Source organism: Battus philenor, unplaced genomic scaffold, assembly GCF_028537555.1.
Source record: "Battus philenor isolate CCGP_79_NKW_IND1 unplaced genomic scaffold, ilBatPhil1.0.hap1 SCAF_4, whole genome shotgun sequence".
NCBI classification, from domain to species: domain Eukaryota; kingdom Metazoa; phylum Arthropoda; class Insecta; order Lepidoptera; family Papilionidae; genus Battus; species Battus philenor.
In genome coordinates this window covers 613,576-627,790 of record NW_027181704.1, presented here as the reverse complement: position 1 = coordinate 627,790, position 14,215 = coordinate 613,576, and the positions used below count along the sequence as shown (strand labels likewise).

Sequence of the window (14,215 nt, the reverse complement as noted above, 5' to 3'; positions counted from 1 at the left end):
TAGAGCATTAGTGATGGCAATAGAATGAAGTAATGAAATTATTTTAATTAATCGAAACTGCCTTAAATATTTAGGTCAATTAATTAACACTTAGTATAAAGTTTGTTGAAATAAATTATAAAAGAAAATATAAAAGTCTATACTTGACTACTTTTCCTGTAAGTTTTTCCAGATTGAATCAGAAATAAGACCACCTGATCGGTAAGTTGAAGTAACAGTGGGCAGACTACATGCTGCCCACAAGGTGGACAGAAGACCTTGTTAAGTTCGTTGGGAGATGAGAATTCCGGCCACTTCCAACTGGTCCTGTTGGAAATATATGGAAGGATATCCAGCTGTGGACTATTTTTGCAATAAATATCTAGAGGCTATATTAGCACGAAAATCATGTTGCTGACAAACTAACTAATGCCCAAAAAAGAGAGCGTTTTTCTCGTCAAAAATATATCTTCCTTGTCCGCATCACATTGGGTTTTAAGAGGTTCTTGCTTTTTTAATTTCTCTATAAGGAGAACATGAAATTCATAAAGGGTTCTTTTGATAATTTTCGAGGATGTTTAGAGATTTAGTAAAAAAATTAGACAAGTATTTATGACGCGTGGTTTGGTTGCAGGTCTTCCGGAAAGAACCGCGTGTGGTCCAGCGTCCTGCTAGCCGCTTTGAGCATGTTGGCTAAGGAAACCGGCTTAACCGCATTGCTATTTAACGTCGTGTTTGACTTATATCGCTGCTGGGGGTCGTTCACGCGGTAATTTGAATTTACATATTAGAACACAGTTGCATACATCATATTATTATACATCCAGGATAATGTATAATATTCACTTATGTGGAATCCTAGAAGAGTTAAAATAATTTGAAACTTTAACCAAGTTAAATTTTTCTGTAATGGTATCCTTCGACTAAAGGCTTTGATATAAGAAGAGGCGACAACAAACTCAGATTGTTTTTTGTGATCGCTTTGTAATTTTGTTTATTGTAAGTTGCTTATGTATATATATAAATATACATGATTTCCACTGCTCACAAGTTTTGAGATATTAAGCAGCAGCGTCTTCTGTGTACTATAATATCAAACTGCGATCGCCAACCCGCCTACCAGGCATGGCGATCGCAGTTTAGTTTAGTTTATCCCCTAATAGATATGTTTGGGGCAAGCATGTTCCTTGGAGTGGGCGCCTACGGGCTGAAACGACCATTATAATGATCATTTGTAACCATTTGCGACCATCATAGAGATCAAATATATATAATTAATAATTTCACAGGAGAGAGAGGGTAAGACATTGTTACCGGATAAACGTTGGGTTACACTTGCCTATCACATGAATGTGCAGTTATTATAACATAATATTTGAACAATTTTCTACCATCGATATATATCGCGGCTTTTAGCCCTTAGAAACGATCTTAATAATTCACTGTATACATAACAGATTTTTAATTTTAATTGAGTATTTTTAAGCACACAGTCTTAAAGATTGCGCGCCGGTGGAAACGTTTTCAAATCAAGAGTTCTTTTGGTGTCTAAAGTCGAAAGCCAGATGTATCCTCTTACGTTCGATCTCTTTTCTCTTCACACTTTTTTGTGATTTGATGTGGTCTGATCTTTATTTGTACAATGTTGTACAAAGTAAATTTTTAATGTTGTGTCGCCTATAAAGGAGCACATAACAGACCCATTACTAATACTTTTAACTTATGTGCACTGCTGGTATACCGAAATAAATAAATAAATAGGCCATTTTGATACAAAAGGAAAGAATTAGTGGATATTCCTTTTTCTTTCTATGTAGTTTTAATTATGAATTCTATGTCTAGACCATCACCACGGTGCCGATGGAAGAGCGACGGCGTGTACAGCCGCGTGGTGCGTGGTGTGATGGCGCTGGTACTCCTGGCTGGCTTCAGGGTTGCCATGCTGCAGGGATCCCTCCCAGCATTCTCCCCGCAAGACAACCCTCCTGCATTCCACCCTGTATTTATAGTCAGGTATTCATGTTTTCTCTTCTTTTCTCGTGTTGACAGTATTATGAATACTTACTTACGTAAGAAAAGGACTTATATATAGCTACTTCCCCTATGTAGAAGTAATTAAATCACTCAACACGTGTTTCACCCCTCCACGGGGTATCCTCAGGAGTAATGTTACACCGATTAGTGTCAAACACCGAGTCCTTTGTTTTGCATTTATTTGTATGGAGCTCATTTGATTTCCATATGTGAAGTGTTAAAAATGTAATCTGTTATGTGCCTACGAGACTGTTTTCGATTTGAAACATCTTACCGGAGTATTGAATATTTTATTTATTTATTTACACTTTATTGTACACCTACACAAAGTAGCTTTAGTGTAAAACGGCAAGATACACTAAATAATCGTCACCAAAAAAAACAGTTAAGATTAACAGAAAACCATAATTTACAACTAAAATAAATGTTAAAAATTTTAGGTTTTCTACCATTCAAAGGAACAAGTTAATTGTGTGACGAAAAAATAGATACAAAGGAATAATATTTTCCTCGTTCAAAAGAGATACTTGTTAAATTTATTTATTGTATTTATATTCCTAACAGCTAAATCTTTTCACAGGTTAATGACGTTCTGCTACCTGGCAGCCTTCAACTGGTGGTTGCTCCTATGCCCCTGGACCCTGAGTCACGACTGGCAGATGGGATCCGTGTCTCTTATAACCAGCGGATGGGACTCACGTAATCTCCTCACCCTGGGCGCCCTTGTCGCTTTGATGGCGTTGTCTTACTGCTGCTTGATTGATATGGAGGTAGGATATATGCTGTAGATTCTCATTGAGAAAATGTAACCTCTTTGATGGCAAAACCTTTTTTTTTAAATAAAATCATGTAATAACCCTTAAATTATTTTTTTATAATTCATTTACAATGGGCTTTCTAACAAGGTTTTTTGTTTCGTTGTGAAAACGAATCAGAAATAAGGGGATCCGCCGAAAATCAACCGCTTACTATTAGGGCTGTCAGGTTCCCGAGGACCGCGAGTTGAGAGACGTGGCATAGGTAGACCACCACTAGATGGACCCACAACCATACCTATGTCGCGGAAAGACGCTGAATGTAAAAATTAGCGGTATGCTCCCCAAAATTACAAATAACATATTTTTGTTAAATCAGTGGTGCTCAACCTTTTTTAAGGCATCAAAAATGTGTTACTTTTAATAAATCACCAAAAATAATGAAAATTAATCGCATTTATATATTTTTGACACTTACTGAAATTTTATATTAGGACCTTGAATAAGTTTTCGCTGTTTTTTTTTTCAAAAAAAATTATTTAAAGTACAATGCTTACAATGACATATTACAGTGTTTTATATGGAACTAGTTTCATTTAACTGTAATCAATTCTAGCTTCGTATTTTTGATTTCGTATTTTAAATTGTAAGATGCTTTTTAATAACATATTCTATAAGTATCTAGAAGACGTTATTTTTTCAATTTATTTAAACTCGTCTACGTTTTACGAAATATTTCACGATAGCTCCTTGCAAAGAAAATTGTTTTAAATATGTGATCGTCATTGAATTCGTAACAAATAATATTAATTTCTATTGTTATTAAGATTTTATTAAATCTAGTTTTTAATCTTAATTTCTTATTACATTTCCACTTTATTCGTGGATGTAATTGCAGTTAATATGTATTTAATGTTGTGCATCTGTTTATAAATATCAACGCTTATTATTAAGTATATATATAGTTTTGTTAATTTGTATGAGTTAACATTGTTCACATATCTTCTTCTTCTTCAACTCTCCAGCCGATGGACGTCCACTGCAAGGTTCAGGCCTCTCCCAAACATCGTCATGATGATCAGCTCTGCTCTGCCCGCATCCAGAGATTTTTCGGGACTATAACTATGTTGTCAGTTAACTGCCTTAAGCCTCCCAGAATTCCCAAGAGTTCCCAATCTAATATCAGAAAGGAACTGGAAACCCTTCAACTTGATGCAGGGACAACCCAGGATAGAGTGGCCTGGCGCAAATTGATAAGGAGACCCGACCCCAAATAAAGAGAAAAGGGAAGGAAGAAGAAGAAGAAGAAGAACTATGTTGTCAGATCACCTAGAGCCTTCCTATGCCGCGTCTACTATCTCATGATCGCCACTCGAGATCTTTTCAGCTGCAACGGATACCGTTTGCACGAGCGATGTGGTCCCCCCACTGCCACTTTATTTTTTTACATATATATATATGTATATATATATATATATATATATATATATATATATATATATATATATATATATATATATATATATATGTCTACGTCGGTGATATTAGTTCTTCTGTTAATCTCCTTATCTCTGATTCGATCTCGTAGCGAAACACCAATCCTACCTTATATATATGTAATCTTATAATAGCACAGTATCATACGTACTGTGACATGGTAAAGGAAGAATTATATGTTTTAGCTGCAAAGGCACACACCAGCTGCAGTGGGTGTGATGCTGCTGATCTTCCCGTACCTACCTGCCTCCAACCTGCTGGTCACCGTCGGCTTCGTGGTCGCAGAGAGAGTGCTCTACATACCCAGGTAATTTTACTATATCCTGATTAATAGACATCTCTACGGCCAGGTTCAACAAAAGACATAAAAGGTGATGAATTTTATGAAATTCTAATTTGGATATAACTTATCACATAATTTGTGTTTCATGCACGTGAAAATAATCTCATTTTTATTTATTGATAGATTATATAAATATCCGTTGTTTTATTGTGAACTTTTGTTCGTAGTATCGGTTCCGTATTTCTAACTGCGTATGGGATACAACTGATGTGGCGGAGAAGTGTTAGTGGAAGGCGGTTCCTGGCGCTGGGAGTAGCTGTCCTAGTCGCCAGCGGAGCTGCCAGGACTCAGTTGCGAAACTGCGACTGGAGGACCAGGGAATCACTACTGAGGTACGTGGTGATAACTCATGTAAGTGACGATGAGTCAACAAGCTTTGTGATTAAGAAAAGGACCAGTATCTAGCCACTTCTGCACATGCAATGGTAGTCGTGCAACAAAGTGCACCGCCCGCCAGCCCGCTGATAAATGCGAATGCGGCAAACAATGCGAATTACACGGGTTCAAATCATAATGATGTGAAAAAAGACGCTACGGAAAGATGTTACGGATGTTTTCTAGGTGTAAAATTATAAAAAATATTTAAGGGTACAATAGAGGGGTCAAGTGAAAACATTAATTGCCTTGCATTGAATGTAATTACGAAGTATCTCGAAGATTGAGATGCCAAGGACTCTGGAACAAACTTCCTGAACGACTGCTATGTGAACAGCACACGAGAAGACATCGTCTGCGGTGAAAACTTGGCTTCGTTTTGATAGATAACATCAATGATGATGAAATCTCGGTAACTTCAGGGTTCATGTGATCAAATTAGAAATATATTAGAAAAGTACTTATTTTTTTAATGTTTCCTCTTTGAATTTAATATAAAACATGTTATAAAAGAGAAATTTATTTTAATTTTAGCTTCTATAAAATCGAGTACTTATACCAAAAATTATTTTAATATACACTGGCAAAATAGAATAAATAATATCCTGAAAAACCTTTTTCATTAGAACCTACTTAGTTAATAAATTTAATAAGATTAGTTGACATAAAACAATTGATTAAAAACTTATTACTCTGCCTCGAATATTGTTTGATCATAAACTTATTACAAACAGGCAAATTAAGACGAAATTCCTCGTTTCATAGATCTATAATTGAATTTGTGAAGTTTCTGTAAACGACACTTTGGCAATGGACCTTACAGAATATTAATGTTTTATAACTTAAATGTCTCAAAAATAACTTTACACTTATAGCAAAAAATAGTTTTTTTTTTAATCGTTTTTTGAGTTCATAAAGTTCGTGAGAGAATTCAATGTCCTCTGGTATATATGATGAAAATTCACCAACATGTAATCTTAATTAAACTGAAAAACACTTTTATATAGTTATCTTATGACTTAAGTTACTCCGTTGTAATCAATAAAAACTGTTGTCTGGTAATGTAGGTGAGGAAAGTAAGGTAAAATATGGAAGAAGGTATATACTCGTGAGGAAAAGTAATTTCATTGAAAAATATGAAAAACTGCCTAATCTGTAACGCCCCCAAAAAGATGCAGACATTAAAAACAACTTGTAAAAGGCAATAAACCGACTTGTTGAAATATTTACATAAAATAATTGTAAAATGGCAACCATTTTTGAATATAAAGTCTTAAATGAAATTTTATTTTTCGATTAAAATAGTCTCTTAAACAATAAATTTAATTTTTTATGCAAATATCTATTCAGAGAGAATTCCAAAATTATCTTCTTAAATAATAGATAAAAATATTTTTGATAAAATGCATAGCTCTCTAGTTATAGATCCAATAAATAAAAACTTTTTTTTGAGACGCGGTGTGAAATTTTCACTTCTATATTTAAATTTAACTACATTCAGTGTGCAAGGTTGAATGTCAGAAGGCCTCATCTGTCAGGCGAGCTCACGTTCCAACTGATATAGGTCAAAAAGGTGACCGAGTAGGTGCGAAGAAAAACAAGCACAAATGCGGACAGAAAAAAAATTCTCTATTTCTTTATTAAGTGTTGTTTTTAGTAGTAATACAGTGAGAAAAATAAAATAATGTTTCAGAATGTTTTTTTTTAAACATTTATTTATGTATAATTTCAAATTAATCGTAAGATAAATATATGTGTGTGTTAACCTAATTTCTTTATGTGTATATAATCGTATGTTTAATACGTGTGAACCATGAATCCGGTGACTTCAGACCTGATTGTCTTTAGGGTGGAAGTCCAACACTGGGCTTGCGAGTCCATGGTCTCCCTGTAAAGCAGTTTAATGATGACTGTAAATTCAATAATGTTTCATACTAATATCCCTCCTATTTAGATATACAAAACATTTCCTCTCGCCGAAGATCACCACGAAGGCAAGTTTCTCGCTGCCAGCGTCCGACTACTTCTAGCAACCTTGACTGACATGGACATAGTCAGTCAGTAAGAACTGTGACGTATTAAAACTGTGATAAATATACCTATAAGAAAATACATAAACAAAAGACTGATAAAATGTAATAAAAAAAGACCAAACTGCAGGGATGAGAATGAATGAATGGATGAATAGAATAGAAGATAAAGATAGATAGAATTGTAGAGTGAAAGAACGGAAAGATAGATAATGATGCATGGAAGAAGAGTATGGTGATAGAAATGGAATGTAAAAAAATATTAATAAGAGAAAAATAAAATCCCTGTTCCCACTCAAATAGGGGTCAAAAGTCAGTAGGGGACCTGCCCATGCCACGTCTACTAGCTTTTGACGAAGTGGAGAATCTTTTGAACCTCGGTTGCACCAGCGATGTTTCCAGTGTAAAATATTCTTACGTAATATATGAAAGATGACAGTGCAGACAGTTTTATACATGAATATATTCGATTCCAGAGCCGACTTAGCAGTTTTGCCGCATAACGCCAAACTACATTATAACTTCGCGAACTTCTTGAAAGATATCGAACAACAAGAAAGTGCCGTCAGACATTACAAGGAAGCGCTGAAGTAAGTTCCTCCATTACTGTCCGATTTATAGATCCGCTTAATATTATCAACTCCTTACTTTCTGATATTTATTATACTAACTGATCTGGTGAACCTCATTTCGAAGTATGTGAAATAGTAAATATAAATAAATAGGTCTAAATTGTAAAATAACAGTCCAGGAGGAACGCTGAAGGATGTGAGGCGAGGTATGAAAGGTAAAGAAATAAAAGAACAATGTGTGAGAGATATTAAGAAGACGTAAAAATAGTGAAAAAATAAATAAACGACTAAGCAAAACAGTCACTGTGAACCCAAGAAAGAGGTTTCGCGTATAAAAAAAAAAAAAAAAAAACAATAATTCGTTCCACCTAATAACAAACGAATGCTTAAATAAATTAATAAATTTCAGTAACTGAAATTTTTATTAGGTTTGTAAATATTAATAAAAGATAAATTTAAATAAGTCTCAGCAAGTTGTTTTACTAACCATATATTGTCATATAAAGCATTATATGTTTTGTTATCGAACGCAAAGGCAGATAAAGTAGATATCACATAAATATTAACCTAAACTTTTTAAACACTTTGTGCAGTAGAAAACTTGATGCCTTTTAGGTCTTCTCTAACCAGCGTTGTTCAGAGATAATCATTACGTACACATGGAAGTTAAAAAGTAATAATACAAGACATCTGAATATTAACAAAATTCGTTATCAACTTCTTTAAACGTCTATATGTACTGCTGCAAATTGATCGTCTTATCTCCTTCAATATAGAAGAAGAATAAAAGAAGGTTCAAGAAGCCTTTCAATTGAATGCGTTAGAAAGAAGCCGCTTCTAATGCCCAACGGTGGACGTCGTATGGCTGTAATGAAGTTTTTTTTTTTAATTTTTGATGTGTACACAGTTTGTGGCCAAGTTACGCGAGTGCCCACAACAACCTGGGAACCCTGGTCCTGGCTTCAGGGCGCGCCGAGCACCACTTCCTGCAGGCTCTCAAGTACAACCGGAACCATGTCAACGCACATTATAACCTCGCTAAGCTGTACAGGTTTGATTCAATCTTTTTATTTTTATAGGGTAGATTTGAGACATTGATCTTATACATCCATGCTTTGGTAAATATATATGGTAACGACAAGTACACCTTGGGCTGAACTATACGGAAAATTTTATTGTTATAGTTTTTTTTTAATGGCCCCCGCTATTGGAGGCTTCTCGTACCCCTATTTATGGTGGGACAGGGACTTTATTTGCAATTTCATTTTTTACATGATTTTTTATTTTCTCTCTCTTCTTTCATATTTACTTTCTCTTTCGGTCTATTATCTATCTTTCATGCTATATTTCTACTTTCTTACCCTTTTGCTCTGTTCATCTATCATTCTTTCCTCTTTTCTTTTTACATTTTTTCATTTTTACTTATTTTCTATAATACATTATATATCACATTTGAGTTTTATTTTATCACATTTCTTATTGTATATTTGGATTTTTATTTTTTTGTATAACGTTTTTAACCATTTTCTTGCAACAAGCGAGAAATTCATTCCTAGTTTCTTTTTCGCCTATCAGGGAGGCTATTGTCTCCTCCCTGATTTTATTATTATAGTAGGGAACGACCTCTCAATTGCAGCCTTGATTGGGGCGATTTTGTAGACAGGTTATGAGGTATGTAGAAGAAGGATGTGGTGAGGTTTCTACAACTTCATCAAATTTTAGATCATCATCATCATTTCAGCAGTGGGATGTCCACTGCTAGATGTACACCTACTCCATAAATTTCCAATAAGTCCTGTTGAAAATAGCCTGCTTCCAGGGTCTTCAAGTTTGATTTTTTTAAGCCAAGACCACGGGCCAACTAGCGCAGTGAAGGGCCATCTAAGAAGACCGAATGCAGGCCGCTTCTCACTGCTGTTGTTGTAAAATCAAGGGCAGGTCTGTTCAGCAGTGGGCGTCCTATGGCTAATGATGATGACAACGATTATAATATCATTATAATAAACTATTTAAATTGAGCAATTGTTCCTAGATTTTTTAAATCCAAAATAATTTGTATGAATCCATTGCCTACTTTATAAAAGGTCCCCAGAAATACGTGTACATGATACTTTGTTAGAAAAAAAATTCAAGCAACTAACTATTGCAGGAAAAAGAACAGAATAAGCGAGTCGTTAAAAATGTTGGAAAGGTGTATATCTCTCGAACCACGATTCGTGCAAGCGTATTTAGAACTTCTACTGGTCGCGCCTCAAGAAGAGAAGAGAGGAATACTAGAGAGGCTCTTAGAACTTGAACCAAGAAATTGGGAACACTACCAGAGATATGGTAACTGGTTGAAGGAAAGAGGTAAGGTGTAATACTTTTTTAATTTAGATATTTTAGTATAGATAAACATTTGGTATGAAATTAAAAATACCATTGTTGGTAAAAACTATTATTTATTTTTAATTATCTGTCTGAATTGAATTTGTGCTGTCAGATTTTATTGACATACGTGTAATTTATATATATATATATATATATATACGTATACATATATATACATATATATATTTATATATATATACATACACACATATATATATATTTATAAATGTATATAAATATATATGTATATTTTGATCTATAAATACAGATACATGCAGCTATGAATTTTCTAATGCGCGAAGTCAGTTGCAATTCCACATATTCCGAAGTTAAAACAATTTTTTTTCACAATAAATTTTTCGAGTTTTGAGCTATTTTATTACTATTTTGGTAAAATATCCTTTTTCAGCGTGTTAGGAAACTTATGAAAGATGAATTAATTTGTTAAAGTCTATTTCAAATATAGAACATATAATGTTGTTGTTAAAGGGTTATGGCCGCTCTCGCTCCAATATTACATGTCAGCGATAAGGCTGTCTCTGTCTGACACTTCGAAGACGTCAGATGCGACGTTGCCGCTTCGCTCCTCGTGTCTGCTCTTACGCACCGTTGGGCAACACGCCAGATCTTTACAACTAGTTAATCGGTATATTATTGCTTATATATCTCTATATTTTATTTTAATTATTGATTAGAACTCAGTTTTCAAACATATTTATAAAATTTGATTTGGCTCAGGCCACAAATAAGTATATATATTTGAATTTGCCATCATATGCATGACTAAGTATATTGGTTATTGGTGTAAAAGTTTTAAAGGGATTAATGTATATCTCATTTGCTGTCAATTAATTTATAGTGTATCAAAATATGAATACTTACTTACTTACTTTCTCTGCTGGCTCAGTGACCCAAAGTGGGTCTTGGCCTCCGAAGCAAGAGACTTCCACTTTCCTCTATCTTGCGCCATGGTCTGCCATTGGTTGACATTCAATTCGCGCAAGTCTGCCTCAACGCGATCGATCCAGCGATACCTGGGTCTACCCACTGGTCTTCGACTCCTCGGTTTTTCCAGTTACGCTACCTTCACGCTTCGATCCGATCCCATTCGCTCCAAGTGACCAAGCCAGCGGATTCGTTGAGCTTTATATTCGCCAATGATATTTGGCTGTGCTACTAAAGTCTCAATTTCGGCATTCTTTCGGAGCCTCTAAGATCCGTCTTGATTCCTCGCTGGTTCCAAGATCTTCCGCATGATTTTGCGTTCCGTCACTAGCAGTTTTTGTTCTTCTTTCAAAGTTAGCGTCCAAGCTTCACAGCCATACATCAATATTGGTCGTATTACGGTTTTGTAGATACGGACTTTTGTACTTCTGCTAGGACCTTGTGAAGTGCTGCACTGCATCTCAGCGAGTTCTGGATACGGATATCGATCTCCTCTTCTCTGGTGTTGTCATCCGTTATGGTGCAGCCTAACTTAAATCAAAGAATCAAAATATGAATGGTTTCAGTAATAACAACGTAATGATAATATAGTAAAAAAAAGAATTTTCAAATTTCGGATTACTTCATATTAAAATTAATTATTGGTACTATTTGTCCTGTCTAACTTTAGACTTAAGTTATTTGCCTGTCGTATTACAAAAAAAATGTTACATATTTCATAGTGGTCACTATACATGATGATTTAAAATAGGTGTTTTTTATTTCTATATTCCACAGACATTAGCGTTCGTTTATATAATATTTGCAATTTTTCTTTCGTCACGCTTCTAGATGTCACAACGTTTACTAAGTCTTTTAAAATATTTTCTAACTTAAATGTTAGGTTATTAAATCATTCAATAATCACTGGTGTCTTGTTTCCATTTCACGACACCCTAACTATGTCCAGTTTTTAATATTACGGTTTTAGCTGCCATTTCCCCATTTCTGCTCCATTTTCCATCCTAAAATTGTACGCTAGTGTCTGTGCGGCGGTTGCCGTATTCACATGGATGAATCCTGCGATCGCATCTTGAGTCTGGTCCGTGCAATACACGCGCGAGTTCGTGTGATGTGATATTGCTGCCACCGCATTATCGACATTGTTATAAGGCCCGAGGGTATCTGTTGTTCGATGAACAACGGTGACTACCTCGCTGTTTAGCCCTTGAGCCTTGTGGATGGTGATCGTCCTTGGATCTGCCTCTGTACCATAGCCTTGGCTAATGAGAAATTTATCCGCTGGAGTGTGAGTTAGATATAGTTAGGTGTGTTTTATTTAGTATTCCGAAGACAGATGAGCTATACATTAACCCCTTTAAAGTTTTTACACCTGTCTCCAATCATATGTGAACTGTGAGTGTGTTTTTCGTGAAGATGGAGAAGCGCTAGCGGTGATGAGGTATCCAAGGCTCGACGCTGGGCTTTGGCCCGAGCCTGGCGCCTCCGCAGCGAACTTGCAGACCGGGCTGCGAAATATGCAAGAGCACCTTTAGTAAGTTTCTATGCCATTTCTAAATCAAGATTTTATTGTAACATTGAAAGCTTCGTAATTTTATTTATTTATATTGTTTTCCCCCAAATGTCATATATACTGGTAACTGGTTTCAAAACAAGAATTGCAGAAGAAGAGGAGGAAGTAGAATCAAATCGAGATTCTTTATGACATCATATAAGTTATATTCGATAGATCTTAGGCGCAGTTAAGCTTTCTATCTTTACAGCTTTGTCAGACGATAAGACGCACACGAGATTTTTAGCAACAGATGTAATGATGTTTGTCTGTATCCCCTACTTGTCTTCCCGCGCATATAACTCAGGAGTTGAATACAATGACACTATAGAAACCACGTCACGCATGCGGGTGGTGGGACGATGAGCAATGTTATTGACAAGACGCACATGAGATATTTAAAAACAGACGGCTTAATGGTTGTCTACTTTTCTCGTTCTGCAACTTATATACCTTATCAGATCACTAAGCTTTTCTACTACAGTTAAATATTAGTTCTGATTTATTATTGCCTTTATTCTTTATCACATTTTTACTTAAACAAAGTTATTAATGTAACTTACTGATTCGACATTATAAACTGTTAGATTATTCCAATATTTAACTATTAATAATTATATTATTTGACCAATCTACGTTGTTGGGAATGAAATATGGATCCGAAACGTGGTCTCTTACGACGGATCTCATAAAAAGGCACAAGGTTGTACAGAGAGCAATGGAGACGGCTATGTTCAGAGTTTCGCTACGAGATCGAGTCGGAAATGAAGGGATCCGTAGAAGAACCAAGGTCAAAGCTCGAAGAATTGCAACCGATGGCCGTTGGGTCCAAAGGCTTTTCTGGTGGTAGCCACTAGTCGGTAGACGCAGCGTGGATAGGTCGTCTTCTAGGTGGGTCGACGACATAGAGTCACGGAAAGTTGTTGTATGCGGGCAGCGCAGGACCAGTCATCGTGACGATCTTTGAGGGAGGCCTATGTCCTGCAGTGGGCATCTTTGGGCTTAAAAAAGTCCTTTTAGTAAGCGATTGTTTCAATAATTTTAAATTTGCCACAAGCGCCACCTAAAACGAAGCGTGCTATCTTCGATTGAAAATTCTTATCGACTGAAAAGAAGAAAAGTAGGAAGGTTATTCTCAGCAAACAATTACCAAGTATCTATGAATGCTCCTAAAGTGAACTTAAAAGCTTTTAACCTAGAAATTCTCTTTCAGGTAACGTCCACGTGTCTTCATCACAGTAAACTAGAAGTTCCAAGCGAAACATACAACGCCGCTAGCCAAGACACGAGAAAAATACTTTACAAGCACGACACTCACAGAGTGCCAAAGCAAAGTGATGCCGTGAAACGGTCCATTACAAGCAGCTGCCAAAAGAACATATTAAAAGATAACAAAAAAGATATTTCAGTATCAGGTCACACATACAAACCGATTCACAATAAATCAGACACAGCACACAAAAACAAAAGCTGTCGTTTACATAAAAAGAAGAAGCTGAAAGAGACAGATGACTTCACTCCATACGTGTCTGACCATCTGATAAAGACTTATTAGTTAAACAATAAAATACGTGTTATTTTTTAAATTACATTTCACGTTGAAATTGCCAGTATTATAATAAATTTGTAAAGAAATAATAATTTAAAGGACCGTACAAGTCGAGGATAAAATTATATTAGCTTTCGTGTCAAATATCCTTCAACATTACTTTGAAATATGAACAGAAAAGTTACGTTTATATTTAAAAAAAATGAAGGTAAAA

General features: G+C 35.3%; 1 protein-coding gene across 1 annotated transcript in view; it reads left to right on the top strand.

Moving 5' to 3' along the window:
- The window catches only part of LOC137928910 (protein O-mannosyl-transferase TMTC1-like), a 37,826-nt gene extending 23,819 nt beyond the window's left edge, over nucleotides 1-14,007 (top strand). The window contains exons 4-14 of the mRNA XM_068771915.1: nucleotides 614-748; nucleotides 1,822-1,992; nucleotides 2,594-2,783; nucleotides 4,451-4,572; nucleotides 4,776-4,940; nucleotides 7,490-7,603; nucleotides 8,493-8,636; nucleotides 9,735-9,934; nucleotides 10,445-10,601; nucleotides 12,317-12,434; nucleotides 13,666-14,007. Coding sequence (XP_068628016.1) covers nucleotides 614-748; nucleotides 1,822-1,992; nucleotides 2,594-2,783; nucleotides 4,451-4,572; nucleotides 4,776-4,940; nucleotides 7,490-7,603; nucleotides 8,493-8,636; nucleotides 9,735-9,934; nucleotides 10,445-10,601; nucleotides 12,317-12,434; nucleotides 13,666-14,007 — 1,858 coding nt within the window. The remainder of the gene's footprint in view (nucleotides 1-613; nucleotides 749-1,821; nucleotides 1,993-2,593; nucleotides 2,784-4,450; nucleotides 4,573-4,775; nucleotides 4,941-7,489; nucleotides 7,604-8,492; nucleotides 8,637-9,734; nucleotides 9,935-10,444; nucleotides 10,602-12,316; nucleotides 12,435-13,665) is intronic.
- Nucleotides 14,008-14,215: the final 208 nt, after the last annotated feature.